At 38.2% G+C, this 22,720-nt stretch overlaps 2 protein-coding genes across 5 annotated transcripts in view; one reads left to right on the top strand and one right to left on the bottom strand.

Moving 5' to 3' along the window:
• Positions 1-4,884, top strand: part of LOC134673516 (uncharacterized) — a 297,423-nt gene extending 292,539 nt beyond the window's left edge. For both annotated transcript variants that reach the window (XM_063531508.1, XM_063531509.1), the window contains one exon: positions 435-4,884. In XM_063531508.1, coding sequence (XP_063387578.1) covers positions 435-603 — 169 coding nt within the window. In that variant the 3' untranslated portion in view covers positions 604-4,884. The remainder of the gene's footprint in view (positions 1-434) is intronic.
• A 711-nt stretch (positions 4,885-5,595) lies between these two features.
• LOC134673519 (dolichyl-diphosphooligosaccharide--protein glycosyltransferase subunit STT3B) lies at positions 5,596-22,692 on the bottom strand. 3 transcript variants are annotated; one of them, XM_063531512.1, is made up of 15 exons: positions 22,390-22,692; positions 22,091-22,309; positions 21,669-21,912; positions 19,134-19,332; positions 17,296-17,467; positions 15,907-16,085; positions 14,859-15,043; positions 12,834-13,024; positions 12,442-12,544; positions 12,117-12,359; positions 11,936-12,033; positions 11,152-11,280; positions 9,946-10,030; positions 9,294-9,323; positions 5,596-8,675 (listed from the first exon to the last, which is right to left on the bottom strand). In XM_063531512.1, exons 1-15 carry the CDS (start codon positions 22,569-22,571, stop codon positions 8,598-8,600), a joined length of 2,337 nt encoding a protein of 778 aa, XP_063387582.1. In that variant the 5' UTR covers positions 22,572-22,692; the 3' UTR covers positions 5,596-8,597. The 3 variants fall into 3 exon arrangements, with proteins under 3 accessions (XP_063387582.1, XP_063387581.1, XP_063387583.1); XM_063531511.1 differs by lacking the exon at positions 14,859-15,043 and adding an exon at positions 15,062-15,246 and having other exon boundaries at positions 22,390-22,691; XM_063531513.1 differs by lacking the exons at positions 9,294-9,323; positions 14,859-15,043 and adding an exon at positions 15,062-15,246 and having other exon boundaries at positions 22,390-22,691.
• Positions 22,693-22,720: the final 28 nt, after the last annotated feature.

Raw genomic sequence — 22,720 nt, 5'->3', positions numbered from 1 at the left:
TATCGATGTTGGTTGCATGCATGTCGAATTAATGTTTGCATAACTTCAACATTATACATACATATAATTGTTTATTATACATATAGTACTTTAAATTGTTTAGTCATACTTATATTCCGAAAGATATAACATCGATCTTTGTAAATATCAAATAATGAATGTATTTTTATTAAATAATATAAAAAATACCTACAGAATGTATGTCCATCGCGTAGGAAAATATAGCACATAAATACATATTTTATTTATCTTAATAATGTTAGGTATTATATTTGAGAGGCTTTCGTGTATTAACAGTGTATGTATATAAGTTATTTTGTAAGACTAACGCTTCCGGCTTTGCTTTTCCGCACTACCGCTTCACGTTTTTGTTTAACCATTTTCTCTCCCATCTTCTTTTGCCGTCTCTAATAGTGTACCCTGTTATGTTTCAGAGTATTTAACAAAGTAAAAAGTCGTAGCGCGCACATGAAGTCGCACCGGCCACTCGACGCCGAGCCGAAACGGCCCAAACTCGAAAAGCCTTATGAAAAGGTCGAGCGATCCGACGAGCGGCACGCGACTGCTGATTACCAATGCAAACCGCCCGCGCACTCTCTGTAACCGACCCCTTGTCACTCCCGGCGACTAACTCGCGCTCGGCCTCGCTCAGTGTCTGTGCTCTACTCCGCCGATACCGGCGAGCAGGCCTCGGCTACCGCACTAGCGGCGCCGTATGCCGCGAGGCGGCCTCGCGCGCCCCGAGGACAAAATGCTGAATTGTTTAAGCATTTATTATAATTATTACAAATTAAATAGAATTATAGATAAATTAAAAAGTGATCTAGTTGAGAGCGACGTAGTGGCTAGTAGCTAGAGAAGAGTTAGCTTGGGTAAACTGAACGATTAGCTTAATAAAACTACTAATTATTCGAAATTCTCGTATTGCTAAGCTTGAAGAGATCGCAGAAACATATTTTGTATAACGATTGATACATAGATAGATAGTTCTTCGTAAAGTTTTTTATAAGACACTACGACTTCTAAATGTGACTTTGCAAGTGTGATGTTGTACATAGAGATATAACAGCTCGGCGCGGACGCCGCTAAGACCGGCGCCGCCGAGCTCTATTTGAATGATAATGAAACTATAAAAGTATTACAACTTCGAGTGTGATACTTATAGTGTAGTAACTACACTACCTCGTCTTACTCGACCGTTTCATTTCATTGCGAGCTCAGCTCATTAAATTACGTTTGCTCGTTTGCTCATCTCGTTGTTATTTATTCTTAGTCATTCGTTTAAGTTTGGTTCTAGTCGCGTTAGACATCATTAAACGCACTTAAGTCTCACGCCACTCGGGTTTAGACAACGATAAGAGAACTGTATCAAATCAGCATCCATGCCGATACCCATTGCCCAACTTGAACCCATATTCAGATTTTTAATGATATCAATTTGATTTGAAATTTAAAATAATGTCGATGATAATAATCTTAAAATGTGAATATGTGTCTTGTACCGGAGCTATGCACAATTGCACATGTAGAGGAGAGATCGCAGGCGCTCGGCCTCGTGGCCGTCGGCCTCGCCGCACGCCTCGCATCTCTGTTCATTCCACTTGCTCGTTCACTGAAGAAAACAAAATAATGGAGGGATACTAATATTTTTTTACACAAATATTATTAAAATGCTCAAATGTTCTATATTTTATGTTGATAACTTATTGAATAGTTCCTTATTGATTGTTCTAAATATGGTATTATTTAATATTTGAATAGTTAATTTTTGATTGTAGTAATATTTTCTATTTATGAATGTAATGTAATTCTATATTATACGTGTAGATCCGTGTTGTGATATGTATTGTTGTTTCAGAGATCTGTAAGTACTGTATCGTTTGAAGGAATGTACAAATCGGGCAATAATGTCGTTGCTCAAGCCTACTCTATGTAATGTACCGACTCGATGTGTGTCCACCCGACTCGTGGGTCCGCGGCCCGCGACCCGCGACGGCTCCTCTTAATACTAACGTAATATTTTGCGGTTGTGACCTCCTCGATCGACTTACTGTTGTCTTCCGAAAGTACTTTTAACAACCGACTCAATATTAATTTTGGGGCAATATTCCTTATAAAAGACATGTTAATACCTTCGAATTATTTATTAATATTATTAACACTTCACTGTTTAGATTAACATTTAACATTACGGAGTAAATGAAAGGCGTGTAACGCTGGCAGTATTATGATTATAACTCGATTCTTGGAAATAATTTATTGTGGGATTAGTCCCGAAACGAACATTGAGATATGAATTTATTCTTCTGAAAGTTTACTGGATATTCGTTTTCCTTCCATGAGTACCTGAAATGGCCAGAGGGCGCCTCGAAGAGTTTCTTTATCGGCGCGGTGTAGTGTAAGCCGCTGCATTATGCCGGCTACATACGTAACGATAAATCGTAGCGATTAAACTGTGCAGTCCGAACTGCGCAGTTTTATCTACCGTGTGTATAACAAATCGTAACGATGATCGAGAACGATTTGTCATACACACGGTAGATAAAACTGCGCAGTTCGGACTGCACAGTTTAATCGCTACGATTTATAGTTACGTGTGTAGCCGGGGTTAGCTGTATTCGTCGCGAACGGCTCGCGTCGCGTCGCGTGTCGGTAGGCTGTATTATATTATATTGCATCACATACTCGTGATCATTTGGTTGTGTAAACGAACGGTTGTCTGCTCTCACTTACGTTCTGTAATGTATGCCAAACATTTGCCAAAACTATTTGTGACTAGACTAAATAAGTATGCCAAATTTAGATTAATTATATACCTAGGACAGAGTGTTGAATGTTCAACGTAGAATTGCATCAGAGAATTGTTGTTTTAGACTAAGGCGAGGCTTTAAGTAAAACCCCAGATGTAAATGAATAAATACTTCGATATCGCTATGAATATATGCCGGTTATTTTATAATAGCGAGAGGGTTCAATTATTCATGACTCATGACTAGTGCTATCGGATAGAACAGAGTACGCTACGAAATATTCTTTATTTGTCGGCATTCAGAGTATTATTTTCATAAAACAAATTAACTCATAAACTTGCTATTATGTAAATAATTAATATTTTTTCAAATTAAATTTATCGTACCGGAGATAGGTCTACTACATAAAATTACAATTTATTGAAGACAAAGTCCCTCCAGAGATAATTTAACAATACTCTTAGCTATTAAGACTGAAAGGTACTCTCTAGTAAGAAGTCTATGCGTTAATTTCACAAAAATATAAGATTATATTCTATGTTCTACGTTTATTATGATTTATTACTTTTAGTACATCATCGCCGAGTCACTAGCCCATTCCATGTGCAACTCGTCATACTAGTCAGGGTGTAGCTTTACATTACGTATCCCCGGGATACATAACATACGAGTACGCCGTCGCGACCACCGTACCGTACGGCAGGAGCCGTACCGTACGGCAGGAGCCGCGCGCAGTTATCTGTACTCAAGTATTCAAACAAACTTCGCTAAGTCTACTTTAGATTAAATTATAAGGACGACAATTGAACTATATTATTTCAACTTAAATATAGAAGTGCCTTACGATTTTATTTTAGTATAATAATTATTTTTGTTTTCTGTTATTTTAGAACAGACACAAAGAATAAGCACTGGAAATTTGCATTTATTTGTACGATCCACCTCCACCCTGCGCGCGCAGGGTGCCAGGCGGGTGGGTCGGGTTGGTTTCATCTTTACTAACAAATCGTTATCGGTTTATCGAAAATATATTCTAGAAATAAATTTTAAATATTAATAAACACAGGCCTAGGAAGGAACGTTTGAAAGACATGCCGACGACTGCTTCCCTGTCTAGCGATTTCCACCGAGCCTCTTAGTATTAGCTGCATCAGGCGTAGTAGCAATGAAGTAAAACAATAATGATGTCAAGTCAATTTCGTGAAGTGTAGCTTAGATGATGAAATAGGCACCTAATTATACAAGACACTAGGTACTGCACAACAACCGAACGGACAGACGAAACAGCGCTCGCGTTCAACTACCGAATGTTATAGTGTCACTAAATGTTTTCTTAGTTTAATGGACTCCTACAATGTATAATCGCTTAGTAATTGTTCTATCTGACTCCTTGTTTTCTATGGTCCCGAATGCGGTACTCATTGTAAATGTATTTCAGTATTTGTGTCAAAAACAAAAAAAAATGTGAAATGTTACTATAGTAAATATTTTATAAGTCTAAATGAATATATATTCTTCTAATTTTGTATGGAATAAAGAGTGTAAGGCTCGCGGCGGCGCGCATACCGGCACGCTGGCGGCACTGTCTGGCGGTGATGCCTCGACGTGTCGGCCGCGCCGCCGCGCCGTGCTCCATGATACGTACCCGTGTAACATATAATACCGTAGGGGAACCCACGTGCCAACTGCACGATAATTGATATTACACTCTGTGTTGTGATTTTGAACGTTCTGTAAATTACAAAAGTCTTTGAACTACTATTTAACATTTGTAGACACGTTTTTAGATTAGCACAATTCTTCGCGTAGACACTTAGGTCGTTAACCTTTATTAAGCATTTAGATTAACTAGGTATTCGAGATGATGTAAGTGTACTACGTATAACTAGATTCATTGTTATATTCAATCAATGTGATGATCGTAACGTAAAGAACAACGATGAGTAAGCTCCAGCCCTGTCCCTCCCCGCTGAGCGACTTTTCACAATTTCGCATATCCTTGAAACAATAAGTAATAAAATAAAATTCTATTATATATATTGATAAATTTATTAGGGTAACTAATTTTTTAAGACAATGAACTATTAAGTGATCTTTTAGATTGTCTTTATTAATAAATATATGGTGAAGGTTTTGTCAATTTGTTTTTATTCTTTATATCCCAGACATATTACCCACATATTTGTCCGTAAAGACGACGCAACAGTAAGGCATCAATGCTACAATCAGCAACGTAGACGTTCGAGTACTCGTCACTTTCCCAGTACATTACCTATGTCATATTTAAACTTAAGTCATTGTCGAGCAGGTGAAAGCATCAGTGTGTGATCTATCGGCATTTACCTACATGTGAGTCTCTTAACTTCAAACTCGGGTAAATCCATCTGCCAGATTATGCGAGTTTGGTATTAAGAAAAAGTAATACTTAGCGTAGATATTTGCGGCGGGTCGAATGGATTTACCCGAGTTTATAGTTAAGCGACACATGTCGAGCACTAGGGCGTTTACCTTACTCCCAACGAGTCACGAAAGAGAAAGAAAATCTAGTCTAACGTAGCGTGCGACAAAATTGTATACTTTTTATTATAAAAACAGCGTCGTCTATCGGTTTTTAGAGAATATTACAGATCAGATCTAAAATCATTTTAACCGTTTAACCATTTGACATTCTAGTCATTCGATTTCGAACCGTAATTTTTATAGTACATATGCGTTTTTGTTTTAAGCATGATGGCAAGGATTTTGCCGCTACGGACTAAAGGGTTAAGCCAATTATTCAAAATTGGAAATAATATAACTAGGGAAAGTTTGCCAATGGCGGAGGTCTTTGCATTGAAACAAAAAATCGTCTCCATCAGTTTATTAAAAACAGTAGAGCACTAGATATCTCTCCTACAGATCGATAAAACTCTGTCACAATACGAAAACAATAGTGTCGTGCAACAATAAAATCAAAATAACACCTCTCACTTAAGAGCCCGAAAGCAACCATCAAATAAATGATATTAGTATTACAGAATCCAGATTACAGATTACAAACTTATTGATAACCATAAGTTATTCTTATCATCATATTCATACTTTGGTAGACAACAAATAGTAACAATAGTATATGAATTAGAAAGTGTCAAATTGGTGAAGTGCATATAACGCGACCTGTAGGGCTAATATGGTCGGCTCTTTATCATTTGTCACCATGCCTGTCACGTTCTAACAAATATGTAAGTGCGAAAGTGACGCATGGCATGACAGGAGATAAATGCGACCATGATACCGCTGCTGAGTAGCGATAAGTACCGAAGTGAGGAGTAGCCTAGCAAAACAAAAAAGCATCGCATTCAGGAATAAAACAAGTAGAACACTAATTTATAATAAACACTAATTATAATGTAAATTATTTATCGATCATTATATAAATATTACAAATGGACGTTCTTAGTAATGATAGACATAAATACATAATTTATTTTGAACTGCTCACGTTCTCACTATAGATCGTTAAGTTTTCAAAGCGTCCGATGTTACGTCTCGCTCACACAGTATGTTTAAATAGGTGTTCCTAATATGTTCTATATTTCAAATAAAAATAATATTAATTCAAAGATCGTTAAATAGCAATCAAAGAATGCCTAATGACAACGGATTTGTTGCTATTCAATTAGTAAAATTTGCGTCTACCCCACATACGAAAACACCAACACGAATACGAAACACGAAATACGAACAATTCGTACCCCACTCGTTTTAAACATCATTGTATGAGCGAGCCCTTGCCCGCCGAGCAGAGTGCCATCTGTAGTTATTAGATCTACAGATAATACAACAAATAAGACTGATCTAAGGATATGTTCACACGTGCACTCGTCGGTTATTGTTAGATCGGACGCGACACGATGTGACTTAGAGGATAAAATAAAAACAACGCTTCAAAAATATTCATACAATAGTCACCTAATAAATAAACCATTGGCTAATTTAACGTGCAAGCCCAAAACATGGCAGTAGGCAAGTCGAGAGGGTCGAAGATCTGCGGATAACCCTCAGAATGGGTTATCCGCAGATAATCTAGAACGCAAAATGACTAGTGTGTGTTGTTTTGCCTAAATCGCAATTAGTCTACATCGCAAACGGTCTATAACGCAAAATGCCCACTTTTTATATCACCACAATTTACATAGGTAGGTTAGGTTCGTTAGGTATCCTCAAATGGCCGAAGGCCAAAAAGCACAGAATAGGAGCCCCGCGGAAGACATCGCTATAAAGTTAAGATAAAACGGAAAAAATAATTCGGGCGTTTTGCGTTCTAGACCGTTTGCGATGTAGACTAATTGCGATTTAGGCAAAACAACACACTAGTCATTTTGAGTTCTAGACCATCTGCGGATAACCCCTCAGAACTCAGAATGAGTATACACGTACGCGCTTCGTGGTCTATTTCATTTATTTAAGATATCTGGAATACCTTTTGCAAGCCGTTGTACGTAGACCATACTGAAAGTTTCTAGATTCTGATATATGAGACGACTTATTTTTCAGTATGCCCTAAGTACAGCCAGCTACAGAGAAAAGGTACCCTCCCTGAGAAGAAGTTTGTATAAAAAGGTGCTAAGCTAATAGTATTGCTGACTGTACAATGAAATAAAATTGGACTGAGGAAAAGAAAAAATATGTGAATATAAATTACACTAAAATTTCTGGTGTCCCACTCTTTAATGCAGCTTTAGCACCAAATGCTTTAGAAACTCAAACACATTATACCCATTGTTACCACATCGTGCCCCGAAAACGTGACATACGCACTCAGTGCCGAAATCAAATGTTAACGAAGTATTTAAATATTAAGAAATATTTATCTAATGGACTAAGTAAATAGATAATGGGTGTCAGTCAAACATTAGCTACATCAGTGGTAAGGTCTCGTGGCACACGCCGTTACCGGCATACACCTTACGAGGTATCTTGGTGTACACTACGCGAGTACGAATACATTATAGTAGATTAATTTTAAAAGGTATGTATTTGTGGGTAATGGGTATTATGGTGTTCCCACATTGGCTGTTATAAAATGTTATATAACAATGCATGAGAGGGACAACATAATAAAACACCATGTTGTCCCTGTCACACGATGTTATACAACTTAACACTTTATAATAGCCAATGTCAGAGCACCATTACATAATTATTCATCTCGCGTAGTATGGCCTCAAAACACCGTAACTCTAATAATCTCGCTCACGCAATCCGCATTACATTAGAAGGAACTATACTAACTAGCCCAGAATGACGCCTAAAAATAATTCGAGTTAACATTAGTCTTCAATGTTCCTTCTAATCTCAGTAACAAAATTATTGAATCTACCTATCTATCTCTCCTAAAATACAACTAGACCGTCGAACATTATACAATACATTACACGTTACATTATTGGTGAACATACTTATTGTCTTCGAAAACAAGGGAAGGAACAAAATAATTATTACATACATAACATTGTAACCGCTGTGAGATAACTTTACTTTGCCATACTTTCGAATTCATAAATCACTCAATTTAGTTATACCGACATATGATTTGAGATAGATTGATAACTAAACGTATTCTAAATCTATTAAATATAAATATGCAGAAACCGAGCAATCGAGAACTCCGCCATACGTTACCTTGTAAAAACACTATGCATTAAAGCGTTTCAATGAAGATGGTTTCGACATAAGGGCAATTAAAAGATCACTCGGTTCGTTCTGATGCGTAAATATTGAAGTTAAAGGATTGCAAGACGATGTAGAGGCTGCAAGATTACCACTGATGCGGAGTCACGACCTCGTGTTGCGACGAGCGCCGCGTCACTCCAGCCGGCTTATCTTCTTGCCCTTCACGACCGTGGGCTTATTCTTTAGGATACCTTTTCTTCTTCGTGAAGTCTGTAAGAAACCAAATGTAAGTCTTAATAATGAATAAGAAGCAAACATCTTACCTTTTGAATGCAACATACAGAAAAAAGCTTCTAATGACTCATCATGCAATGCGTTCAATTGTTTATCATGTTCAGTTATCGGCAAAAGTACACAGATATGTTGTCAAGAGAGTAGGGTTTGTACATGTACATATGAATACTTTACTACTTCTGCTGTTGACTGTTATATACAAGGTATACACTGAAAGAATTGACTGGGTAGTATCTTATTTCATGGGAAAATCAAGAATCAAGATGCAGTTATAATTCTCACGAAAATATCACATGGCTAAACTGAACAACAGTGCATAATAATAACATTTAAAATGAAGCTATATGCAACAAATAGTTGTGTGAATATCTAATTTATTAAATAAAGAAATATGAATGAAAGATGATGGTACATTCCTAAATCTAACACTTAATACCGGTGTACAACAGACACAGCAAGCATTCTATTTCTAAACCACAAAGTATCAACAATCTTCAACGAAAAACAATAACGATTAAAATACAATACATGCACAATGGTACAACATCAATAACAACACAACATGGACATCTAAAAAGTAGTACTATACGGTACCGTGTCCGACTCTCCTACTGATAGCGGTTGCTATAACAATGGAAATCGAGCTCAGAATACAAATTAACACTTAATAACAATAGCGAAAATTATAGCAAAACAAATTACTACAGGAAATAGTTTGACGAAAAGGAAACAATATGATGTCTATTAAACACTCAGTGACACCGACTACAGAAGTCAGTTTATCAAAGTGTGTGTGTATCGAATGCAAGGTCTACGGACAAATTGTGATACACAGTAGAAACTAATGCGGGACCGAAGTTTCGGTTTCGGCATGGGCGGTTCCGCTGAAGGTTCGGTTTCGTTCGACCAAAAACACTGCGGAACCTTTCGGCCGCGCCTAAACTTTATTTTAGGTACTGTCCGGACGAAGTTACGGTTACGGCAGGTTTCGACATAAAAATCATGTTACGACGTTGGGTACCGGCCGAACATAAAACCGATCATTCGGTTTCGGCAAAAATCCGATAAATAAGTTGTGCTAATGTAAATCACGTATAGTTTTATAGTTACATTGGGTTAGCTATATTTGCTAAAATCGACTTGCCAACGTATGTCTTACATAAACTCTGTAGGAACAGCCTAAGCTTAAAGTCCTAATTTGTGCTATAAAAATGTGCTGTAAAATCTCTGTTTGAAATGGGCCTACCTTTTTGGATAAACCACTGGATGTAGAAATCGTCCTCTTCGCTAATGGCAGTCGCGGACGATTGAATTCGTCTGGTTTTTTAACCCTGGAGACAAACATATACATTTGCTTAAAAATAATAACATCATTACGGCCAACATTATGATTAATGCAATCAATTAATCTTTGATAGTTAAGAAGTACCTTCCACAGGCGTGAATTCACGTCTACATTAGGCGTGTATTTACGTTCACGTCGGGATGAATAGGGATAAAAACGGTGGATGCAATTTACCTGATAATTTCTTAATAGTTATTTGTTTTACAAGGGGGCAAAGTTGTTGTTTAACCGCTTGTGCTAATATTGATACCCGAGCAAGCGAAAGATTCCAAAATTGAACCACGAGCATAGCGAGTGGTTCAAAAATGGAATGTTGAGTGTTGCGAGGGTTTCAAAGCACGAGGATTAAACAAAATTTGCCCCCGAGTGAAACACAAAATTTTTCACCACACCAACCCGAGGCAAATATTAAATGTAAAATAAAATATCAAACAAAATCAAACCAAATCAAATACAAATGAATGTTATTAAATATCATCCATAATCATCATTTAAAAGTCAATTCTACCAGCCAAGGGGTCGTGCACAAATCACGCGAGGTTCGATGGGGGCGGGGGGGGGGGGGGTCTCGAAAAACTCACGATAGATCACGTTCGGGGAGGGGGGGTATAAGGAAACCTCACGTGTATTATCTACAGTAAATAAAACTAAGAAAAAAAATCCAACCACATGAGTAAATACCTTTTCTCGGTTTCGTTAAACATAAATCTTCACTCTGTACTTCAAAATAGCGAATGTATTTAACGAAAATAGAAAAATAAACAATATTTTCTAAATGCAACACTATTTATCTTAAAATTAGGTCGAATGAAAAAAAAATCAAAAAAATACACGTGAGGTTGCGTGGGGGGAGGGGGGGTAGCCAAAAACCTCACCAAATATCACCAAGGGGGAGGGGGGGTCAAAAAGTAGCCAAAAATACCTCGCGTGATTTGTGCACAACCCCCAACATAAGAAAACAACTCAAAAGTTGCATTTGATTACTTTGCCTCACATGTGAATAAAATGCAACTTTGCTATCAGTTCTTGAAGTGCAAAGTAAGTCTTTCCGAGATGGTGTGGTGAAAAAACTATTTAGATAAATAGTATTGTGCAATGTGTGTATACCTGTATATCCTCACGAGCCAGTGCTCGGTGGTGTAGGCCTCCTCGAGGTAGGTGAGGCGGAACCCGCGGTGGCCGGGCAGCGCGCCGCGCGTCCTGTCGTAGCCCGGCGGGCTCCCGCCGCTGTCGTATCTGACAAACGTCAACGCAAAAGGTTTTATATTCTTAGGGTCGGTTGCACCAAACTGTTCGTATCGTTAAAGAGTTCGCTAATCTTTTATGTATGGAAAGTTTCATAGTAAAGCGCCGGGGCCCGCCGGCTGACTTTGATCAGTCTGTCAAATATGGTTGGTGCAACTGGCCCTTACTCCCTTATTCATAAACGCGCTACAAACCTCAATTAGCTAATAATCGTTTGCCCTTATCTGACATTTTGACCTATGTATTTGTAAGAAAGGGATAAAACATAATTTAACTAAATCAGGCCCGTAAAGTTTTATGAATAAGGGGGTTAGTAGAGAGACGGTTTTTGGCTGTATGGTTAGATGGTCACAATTATTTCATATAAAAATAGTAAACTTTATTAGAATGTATTAAGGTTCATTTTACGCTGTAACCTTTATTAGCCTGCTATGGCCGATTGTGATAATGAAAGATAGATTTTACTTTGCAATAGAGCAAAAGAAAGCTTATACAAAGTTTACAAGTATAACAAGAAAAAATAATATGTCTTATACACAAGGTTCCAAAATATAATATTTTCTGAAGCTTAAAATCTGCTAAAAAAGTTCGGGGTTGAGTTTAGGCAGATAATTTTAAGGCCATGGAAAATTTTAAAAAAACTCACCTATAATATGATAACTTGTACATTAAAGAATTTAACATCGTTTTCGATGCTTCAGAATCTATTCGGTATTCCCCTCTCTCTGTAAAATAATCCGCTTCCTGAAAAATTAAAATCAATTAAGAAACGCCTCAAATAAACCTTATGTATAAACAAATAAGGTTGAAATTTAAGAAAAACGTACGTGAATATCCTTAGGGTGCTCTCCTTCTGCGATCCTGACCATCCATATGAACTTGTTGATGTCATCGCCTGAGTAGCCGATAGCGCCGCCAAATATCACGAGAACGTAGTCTACATCCAACATGGTCATTATTTCATAAGCGGCACTTTCATTACTCGCCATGGCCTTGCCGACGAGCGCAATGTGGGAATTATTCCACGTGTTGTTATCGACTAGAGTTGTTCTATTTCCCATTCCCGCTATCTGAAAATCGGAAATTATTATAAGCCCTATTTTAAAGCAATAAAGTTGTATTTTAAGGGTAATTAATTCAAGTAACAAATACCTGGTAACCATAATCCCACCAAGACATGACTCTCGCGTCTTCAGCAGTGTTCTGTGATAGCCAACCGTAAGCTTCGCGGAAATCGTCCAGGATTTTGCGTGAACTAAAATAACATTTTACAACTTAATAACAATGAATCGTTAAAAAAAGAGCAATCAAATAGAAGAGCAAAACGACCGAATGCATCTAGATATTTTCATAATTAACTTTACCTAGCTAAGATAACCCTTTACCAGGCTGATACGTAGTTTAAAAATGACAATCGAATGTCAGTCTTACTGATCGAGAATAGAACACATGTTTGATGTGCCGTATGTGGGTTATATATATTATATCCTTTAGCCTGGTAAAGGGTTGATGATCGGTCAATGATGATTTTTTTTAAACTGTACCCGTCATTCCCATAGCTGGCCAGCACGATGCTCGGGCTGGAGTAGGCGTTGGAGGTGGCCCAGGTGCAGTGCACGGAGAACAGCATGAGCAGGATCATGAACGCGATCAGCGTGCCGGAGCGCACGTTCATGCCGAGCCCGGAGTCCGCCGGGGGGGTCGGCTCCAGCGTACGCTTCTTCAGCTTGCCCGCCTGCTCACACAATTATTACATTACAACTTTTGGAAAGCGAAATATTTGAAGGTGCCCCAAATAAAAAAAAATCTTTCGTTACTATTTAAATGTAGACCAGAGATATAGAAGAGCTGGTTATTGATTTGTTTTCGCTTCTCGCGGAGCCCCCACAGATGCTTTGTGGAGCCCTACGGCCCGCGGAGCACACTTTGCGAATGGCTGCATCAGAATAAACCCGCAAAACAGTTTAGCTAATAATATCGAACGAACAGATAGACGGACACGTCGAAGCTATTAGGATTCACAAGCTAACTAAGAAGCTATAACATTTACCTTGTTAACCAAGAAACCCAAAGGCGGTGTTAAATACGATAATGTATTGTTTTCAATAATTTCAATAATGTATTGTTTACGATAATGTATTGATAATGTGGAGTTTTTGCGAAAAATTAAGAGTATAGAACTTCAAACTTCAGCGCGGCACCGTCCGGAAGTAGATATTTCACTTCATTTCTTTAAACTATAAAATCTGAAGCGCTTAATCATGGGAATAAAAGCAAGTGCGCAACTTATACCGTTTAACATATAATATGTGGCGTACGGAACATATTTGCAATCAGTCAATCACACACTATCAGAAAAACAGAAACATGATTGATATCGTAATAAAACACCGTAATATCAGGAAAATGATCTTGTAATTTGATTTACTCCATGACAATAAGTACTTAAACATGCTCATTAGTTTCGCATAAACTAGGGCAACTACATGCATTTCAACAAACAGACCATGAATATTGAATTACTACATTATATTTTGTTAGAAATTGAAACCTTATTTCAACAAGAACATGGTGTACTTTTCAATATTAAAACCCTTGACAGCGATTTTTATGCTCCATCTTTAGGTATCGATTCAATATTTATTGGCAAAATAACCTATATTATATTTCATAAAATTGTAAAAAAAACATGTACGAAAACATGTGTCGTATTATTAGAATTATCTAGTATTACAAAACTCGTACATTCATTGTTTGTGTTTTCACATTCCGTTCAAACTGCTGGATGGACGTCATTAAGCACAGATGTATTGCATATTTGTTTTCCATCGTTTTTTTCACGGAAACGTACGTAAGGTACTGAGGTTGACTGAAGCACGACAAATACGAACGTTTCCGGGAAAATACGAATTATGTACTACATCTGTACACTATGCAATTCTAATTTTGCACACTTATGGACGAATTCGCAAAATCAAATCTTTTTAATTAACATCAAACGATAGTGTTTTACAACTTTGCATCTCTTTATAGTTCGTTTTTTTAACATTAGAAAGAACTTGCAAGAAGGTAAGCGATCTTACCATGTCTTTTAATTGAAAAACGCTTTTAAAAAATCAAAAACTATTACTTATGAAAGCAGAAGAATATAAATGATCGTATTAGATTCATAATTGTTACATATTTGCCGTAACTTATTTTTAAAATGTGTTTTTCAATTAAAAGACACATAAAGATTGTTTACCTTATTTCTAATGCTAAAAAAACGAACTATAGCTCCAACATCGACGTCACTTACCCCGGCGACTCACGACTTTTCCAAGCAGTAAGAAAACATACTTTATTGGAGGAAAACATGATTCACGATCTTCTACTGTCCATGTTTTTTTGGTGTTTTCGACATTTAGAGACTGATTCCATATTGGTAATTGTTTTTTGTAGTTTTGGTTATTTTTAAAATTTGACATGTAAAAGCGACCCTGTGGCCTATTTGCTGAATAAATGTTTGTTTGTTTGTTTGTTCTCATGACCTGTACAATAGCACAATGGCGTTCTAAACAGAAACATACCTTATCGTAGAGGTTTTTCTCATCCGAGTCTGCGGGCGCGACGGGCAGCTCATCCTCACGTAAGACGAGGTCCAGTAGTATGGAGAACGCGATGCTGGCCAGTACGCACACGACCGGCGTCAGGGTCAACATCAGACGCACCATCACACCCGCGAAGTATACGGCGCTACGGGCGTACAGCGCCACTGGAAATACCAACATACCTTATCGTAAAGGTTCTTCTCATCCGAGTCTGCGGGTGCGACGGGCAGCTCATCCTCACGTAAGACGAGGTCCAGTAGTATGGAGAACGCGATGCCGGCCAACACGCACACGACCGGCGTCAGGGTCAACATCAGACGCACCATCACACCCGCGAAGTATACGGCGCTAAGGGCGTACAGGGCCACTGGAAATTAACGACAACGTTAACACATTCATTGCAACCCAGCCAAACAAGACATCCGCGCCCTGGACACAACAATTTCGTTATATAACGCAGTAATACAACGATCCCGACTATCGGGTCGTCAGACCTGGGAATGATATCATAAAATACCCGATAGTCGGGTTTTCGGCACTGAATGTGTTAAAATATTGTATGTAATGGAAAAGGTCTCAGGTAGTTTGATCACTGGAAAAATTATAAAAGTGATACTGATCTAAATGTTAGGAAAATTATGACTAGCAAAGGTGTGTTAACAATTGGGATAAAAGATCAGTTCCAACAATTGTTTTAAGTTGATACTCACCATGATTAACTCAATTTATTATAAATATAATTAAATGTTATTAATGTAATGTCGAAGTAATGAAATGGCGATTCGTCACATACTGTGAAAGAGACTGATTGAAAACCGGTTGATCGAGTAATAAATTAAACTGTAAAATCTCATTATTTTCTCATTCCTAAAGTCCAAGTAAGATAAATCTAGACTGACTTTGCAGTGACAATGTGTGGATAAACGTCATATTTTATAGGAATTTACCATTTATGGTAGCACTTGCACATTCTGTCAATTAAAACTGTGCCTAATTAGCTTTTTCTGACTATCAATAATTTACTCACCGAATACTCTCTCATCATTGACATTCTTGATGCAATACCACAGGCCCACAGGGAACGTGCAGACCAGCACGTGGAGGTCGAAGAAGAACGAGGACCAGGTGGTCGGCTGGTGCTCGGACACGGACGCGATGATCGGGATGTGGATCTTGGCGTAGCCTGTGTCCCATAGCGAGTAGAACCTGCATTAAAACATGTTAAATTCAATATATGATATCAAGAATTATACAGGTTGGCTAAAAAATAACTGCATTCCCGTTGCCAGTGAGGTATTGGGTTTATACTGAACAACTTTTACTATGGGACCACCCCGAAATCGCGAAAAAAAATTACTTACTACTAATTAATGGACCACCCAAAATTTATGACACAGCGAATTTTTTTTACCGTGATTTCGGGGTTAGTCCCATAGTAAAAGTTGCTCAGTATAATCCCAAAACCTCCCTGGCAACGGGAACGCAGTTACTTTTTAGCCATCCTGTATAAAATATTTCTGATCTGGAGTAATCTGGACCTATCTTGAACGTTCAGTGCGATGAAACTATATGACTTAAAAAGCTGTTTGACCTATTAGAATAGAATAGAATATTTTTTATTCGTAAACACATAGACAATAGACATACATGGAAAAAACATAGTGAAAAATAAAGTGTCACGAATTAGTATTGTGTTAAGTATATAGATAATTAAGTATTACATCTTAGTCCTTAGAACAACCGTTACTACACAGCAATACCTACCGTCTGAGTCAAGTGGTAGGGACTCTACCAGTGGCGTAGCTAGGCGTAGGCGCTTGGGCCTTCGCCCAGGCCTCGCACTTAGGGGGGCCTCGCAAAGCCAACCATTTTAGTAAGTACCGTAAAATGGGGTGAGTAGGGTCAAAACAGAAATTTAAACCTCGATAACATTTTATTTTGCATATGAAAACTGAATGGTATACACCATTCAGTTTTCATATGCAAAATAATAAGTGTTCCCGGCGTTTGTATTTTAGTTTTTATTTTATTTCGGGTAGTTCCATTTCATAACTTTGACGATAAAGAGGATAACCCACCTCACCCCGTAGTGCCTCGTATTTGGGGTGAGAGGAAGATTGTTGGATCGATTTTTTTTTTTATTATGCGTATTACTATAGCTCCATTTTAAATTGGAATACATTATTTTTGTATTAGTAGCCTTAAAATCCCTTCTCACCCCCCTCTCAAACCTTCTCTCCCCATTCATAAGCCACCTCTCCCCGCGAAACCTACTCACCCCGTTATACGGTACCTTGGGAAAACACATTGAAAAGAGCCTCGCAAATGTGGTTTTCGCCCACGGTTAGATTGGTTCACGCTACGCCACTGGACTCTACAAACATAAGGAAAGGAAGGAAACTTAAGGGAATCTTACCGTCCACTCCACGGAGCGATAACGCCCACGTAGGTCAACGCCACCACGGCCAAGAAAACGAGCGCGGCGGCGACCAGTCCACCGACTATCAGTAGCTGCTTAAACTGGCCCTTGGGACTCAGCATGTGCAGGTATTTGAGGGCGCCGACCGCCATCATGAGGGCGAACACACCTACAAAATAACAGCCATTAGCAGCAGGTGGGACGGCGCTGTAGCGATTTTGTATGCGCGTTGCGAGGTGACCTCATTCTGGACTGACATTTTCAATAACATATATTATATACCTACTTCCAATTGATCTAAGATATTAATGCTCCCAATTTGTGGCATTGTCGAAAAAAATATTACTTGTATTACGGACAGTTTATTCAGGCAAACGAACGGACGAATCGCCTGATGGTAAGGGATTACCGTCGACCATGGACACCCGCAATACCAGAGGGGTGGCCGGTCTTTAAAATAGCCTAAAGTAGAAGGCTGAGAGTACTTGTTGTTCTAAAAGTGTATACTAAATTCGAAATCGTCGCGTACCCGGGAATGGTTTAAATTCCCCAGGATTAACTACCTGGGAATTTCCACCCCTGATTGAAAAACCTATACCCATGTCATCTCATCAATCATCATACAGATTTGGTGACGGAAGTTTGGCCATCCGAAATATTATTACATATTACTCTTTATTTTGGATAAATATTTTTTGTAAAACAAGGGAACGCCTTTGCCCAGCAGTGGGACACCAAAGTGGGCTAGTACAGAAAAGTTTTTGTAACATAACTTATTAAAAAAATAATAAGTTTATTTATACCTACTCATACTTGTACAATATAAAGAATACTGCAAATAATCATTTTATCTATTTGAAATCGGGCCAATTTAATGCGTTACTCATAGTAATTTGAGTTAGGTATTCAACATGCATTTTACCGCTAACATTATTATGTTTAATACTGTATACTCAAGGCCGTAAAACAATAAGCATATTCAATTCAATAGTAAAACAGATGGCTGTGTATGTAGATGAGTTTGCTTATGCTGTAACAAGCATTTATGGCAGCCAATTTCACATAACGTACATACAATGCGTTGATAAGGATAAAATGGTAGTTTGAACAACCATTAAATCTATGGGACCTTATCATAAACGCAATATGTACGTGCATACTTTTCCTGTTAAACCCATAAGAATAACTTCAAAACTCAATTAGTTTTTGGTTTCACATGTGTAGAATTAGTTTAATTTATATTACAGTCGCCATCAGATATATCGGAGCGGCCAAGGTGCTCACAATCATCTGAACACGCCTCTATTGTCAGGGCGTTTGAGTGCGTGTTCAGATATTGCGAACACCTTGGCCGGTCCGATATATCTGATGGCGACTGTACGTACAACAATTCATTAACATGCTATTATCAGTACATTTAACGCTTACTTGAACAATGTACCAAACTCTGGCCATAACTGGACTTTGACAGGACCAGAGTCAGTGGAGGAATATGATTTGAGCCCTACACCTCAACAGAGGGCCAATAGCCTTGTAAGACCCAAGTAAACTTGTGCGCTTTTGAATTTGAAACTATTATATTTCTATAATAGTTCATATGCCGAATTTAATTTATACTTGTACAAGTACGCGGGGACTTACGAGGATAGGATGAAAATAAGAATCATTACAACTATTGATCGCCAATGAGGTTTTAACCCGTGGAGCGCCCTACTGTCACACTTGTGCTGATAACTAGCATAGGAGTTCCATACTACGGTATTCTGGGGTGCTCCATGGGTTAACTCACGACTTTCCATGTATTCTATTGATCTAAGGGTTAACAGAATTCTTACCAGAAGCAGCCATATGTTCACTAGTCCGTATGGGCTGGAAACCAACAAACGGAATCTGCATAGACATCAGCAGGCCAACTATGTAGAAGACTGAGTAGCTCACAAACAGCCTCTGTGAGAACCGGCCCATGATGAGCAGCACAAACACATGCAGGGGAATAAGGTTGATGATGAACACATAGCCACCCCATGCTGATACCTGAAATAAAATGCTTAATGTATACACATGTGACTTTCTTATTTGATTAAGGGTGTATAGCTAAATATATTGCATATATATTGCATGAAGGAGGTCATAAGAAGGTCACAAATCGCAAAAGCAGCAGTGAAGCGCTTGGAGAAGATTTGGAGAAACAGGAACATATACCGCCACACGAAAGTCCGACTTATGCGCACCCTTATCTTCTCCATATTCCTCTACGCCTCTGAGACATGGGTATGGAAGCCACGTGTGAGAGCAAAAATAGACGCATTCGAGATGTGGTGCTGGCGCAAAATGTTGGGCATATCCTGGACGCAACACCGCACCAACGCGTCTATTCTCGAAGAGCTACATATTACCACCTGGCTTTCAACTACATGCTTCCAGAGAATGTTGACCTTCTTTGGCCATGTGGCCCGCCAAGACCCGTCCAGCTTTGAAAAGCTCGTTCTGGTTGGGTGCGTCGAAGGGAGAAGGAGTAGAGGCAGGGCTCCAACTCGGTGGTCTGATGCCATACGCGACGCTACGGGCGTCAACATCCAGGGGTCAATACAGCTGGCCCAAGACAGGGGGGTTTGGAGAGCGGTGGTGAAGAACTGCACTCCTGATGGTCACGACCCTCAGCCTTGAGGAACCGACTAAGAAGAAGTATAGCTAAATAGCTCGGGGGCATGGAGCAGGTGAGCGGGATAACAAAAAATAGTATGAGCACTGCTAACTGACGCGGACGCGTGCGGCGGATTCTATCTACAATTCCACCCGCGCGCGTGCGCCCGCTTTGTGGGGTGCTTTGTGGTGTGTCAGCTAGCGGACGACCTAAATCCAAAAACTTATTGTGATATATTTATGTCTTTCTTTCAAGACTCTTGTACCATTAGCATGTTACATGGGAGCATTTGTTTCTAGTCGCTCGCAAAAATATCATACATGTGAAACATATTACTCATATCGTATTGACAGGGCTATGAAAATGTTTCATATTTTTGGCAAATAGTATTGTGTGTTTTAATTTTATTACTTGCTTATTTTAATGAGAGAAAATAAGACGAAGTATTATCTTGAATAAATATGTATGTGATTAGATCTATAAGAACTTAAAACAAGTATTTATATGATAACAAAACACATACAAATACTTAAACATACACATACCAGCAAAATAATATTAAATTCTTAATGTAACTTTTTATTAGTATTTGTTACTTGTTTTGTGAAATTGAATGTGTAAAAAACATGATTAAATTACCATTCTAAGTCAACTGTAAAAATTCTTATGAGAATAAAAAATCTTTAAACTGATAACATGTAATATTATTATACTAAGTTCGAAATAATGTTATAGCCATACGTCGGACTATAGGGGGCAATTTGAGGGCAAGGTAAGGTTGACAAAGAAATCTTAACTTACGAGTATTATAATGTACCTAGTATTTGTAACATAGCCGTGTTCATAGAACTTGACATGCCCAGTTAACTGATTTGTTTTTTTCCTTTCTCACAGCTGCAATTGTCTGAGTGACGGATAAAGCCATACGAACTTTTTCGCCATTTTGACTTATGTGTAGTCCAAGTACGTTTATAAATAAATAACGCAGTTAGTTGCTATGATATTTGGAATTTCACATTATAAATACTAGGTACCAAATACTAAGTACAAATACTCGAAAGTGAATTGATTGATTTGCGAACCTTACCTATCATTCTGACATGCCACGAAAATGCCCGCTGGAGTCCGACGTATGGTTATAGCATTTCTTATAGACATACTACATACATAATATAATATTATGGATTGTACTCTTTCAAATTATGGAAGAGCAGGGCCATCTGCCACAAGTATATTTTATACTTAAAAGAAGGTTCCAACCTTATTACTATTGTAATGGAAATTGTAACCCTAATGAAAGATTTTTGTTGTAATGATGAAGTATTTCATTTTCATAATATACAACCATAAATGTGTCATTAATATTTATTTGATAAAGTTCAATTAAGTACCAATAAAATTGCAAGATTCAATCAAGGTATACTCATGTGTCATCCCCAAGTTGCCCCCACACTAATCAACTCTAGCTCAGTATTTGATTGGTTAATTGGTTCCTCTTACATGTCCTCCAATTTACATGTCTCAATTGGAGTACTGAGAATCAAATAGGTCTTAACTCCCATTGGACTCTAGTAGGAAGGTCCAAAATTATGAGTTTAGTAGAAGTAGTATGTGTTGAGTTGATGCCCTTGTTGGTCTTGTTGATTAGACCAATTAGGAAAATAAATGACAGGTTAATTAGAAATTATAATTAATTAAAAAGTTAGTGAATAATACTACTACTTACCATGTAAAAGTAAGAAATAGCAGTGCAGATAGACCAGAAAATGGAACCACTTTTCACACTCTTCAGCCAAAGATAGTAAGTGAACTGCAGAGCAAAGATTGCAATTCCCTCATTGTCGTAACTGCCAGCTACGGACCGGCTGCTGTAGCCGGGGATGATAGCAATGAAGCAGGCTGCAAACAGACCAGCTCCACGGGACCATAGCTCAGAAGTTAGCAGATATGTTGCTATGGCTGTCAGGCCGCTGTTGAAAATAATTTACTGTGTATTTATATTTGTTTGCTAAATAGCTATGTATATAACATTTCTAATAGGAAAATCATAATTTTATTTAACAAAAAATTCAAGGAATTTGCCAATAGAAAGTTTTAAGACTTTTTTGCTAATGTAATAGATTAACATAAGTAAATAAGAAAACATACCTGAAAACCGGAGCTAAAAACACACAAATATCTCTTATATGAATAGGGATATTCAATGTGTGAAGGATCCAGTGTATGGTCCCTGAAGTGATCATAAGGCCCGGGTACACGGTACCGCCGACAATGCGCCCCAAGGGGTACCATGCTCGCTCGTCAAACCAATTCAAAAAGTTGTAAAACCCGTGCTGTACCATATAAGCGGTAGATCGGTAGTTGAACCTAGAACACGTACATCGTTTAGAACGAAGGGAGGGGGCGAGACACAGAATAGATTACAAATCAAATTAACTCTATCTTACCATGGATCAAACTCGTGAATAATACTCTCAAACCGTATAACAGCGAAAAGCCGAGAAGCAAACCCGGCCAACCAAGCCAACGTGAGAACCGTAACAGTGATAAGAGTACTGAAGCCGGTCGTATTATTAAACAACCCCTTATTGGGGCCGTTGGCCGGCTTCACGGAGCTTACGGCCGGCATCTTCTTATCGTAAAACACCGCAAACTATTATAGAAATGTTTTCTCATACATTAGTTCCAGCAATTCGATTTTACGAAAAATTGACTTTCAGCCGACTGACACGACACGTCTCTCTTTAAAAAGTTGCCAGAATTAAAAAAAAACTATGG

This window comes from Cydia fagiglandana, chromosome 18 (genome assembly GCF_963556715.1).
Source record: "Cydia fagiglandana chromosome 18, ilCydFagi1.1, whole genome shotgun sequence".
Taxonomy (NCBI): domain Eukaryota; kingdom Metazoa; phylum Arthropoda; class Insecta; order Lepidoptera; family Tortricidae; genus Cydia; species Cydia fagiglandana.
The sequence above is the reverse complement of the archived record's forward strand: the minus strand, read 5'-3'. Positions and strand labels throughout refer to the sequence as shown.

Coding starts and splice junctions, on each gene's coding strand:
- LOC134673519 (XM_063531512.1), bottom strand. CDS start 22,571: ATGCCGGCCGTAAGCTCCGTGAAGCCGGCCAACGGCCCCAATAAGGGG. Junction 16,086..17,295: donor ATCGCTCCGTGGAGTGGACG/GTAAGATTCCCT, acceptor GTTTTAATGCAG/GTTCTACTCGCTATGGGACA. Junction 10,031..11,151: donor TGGCTCGTGAGGATATACAG/GTATACACACAT, acceptor GTTTGTCTCCAG/GGTTAAAAAACCAGACGAAT.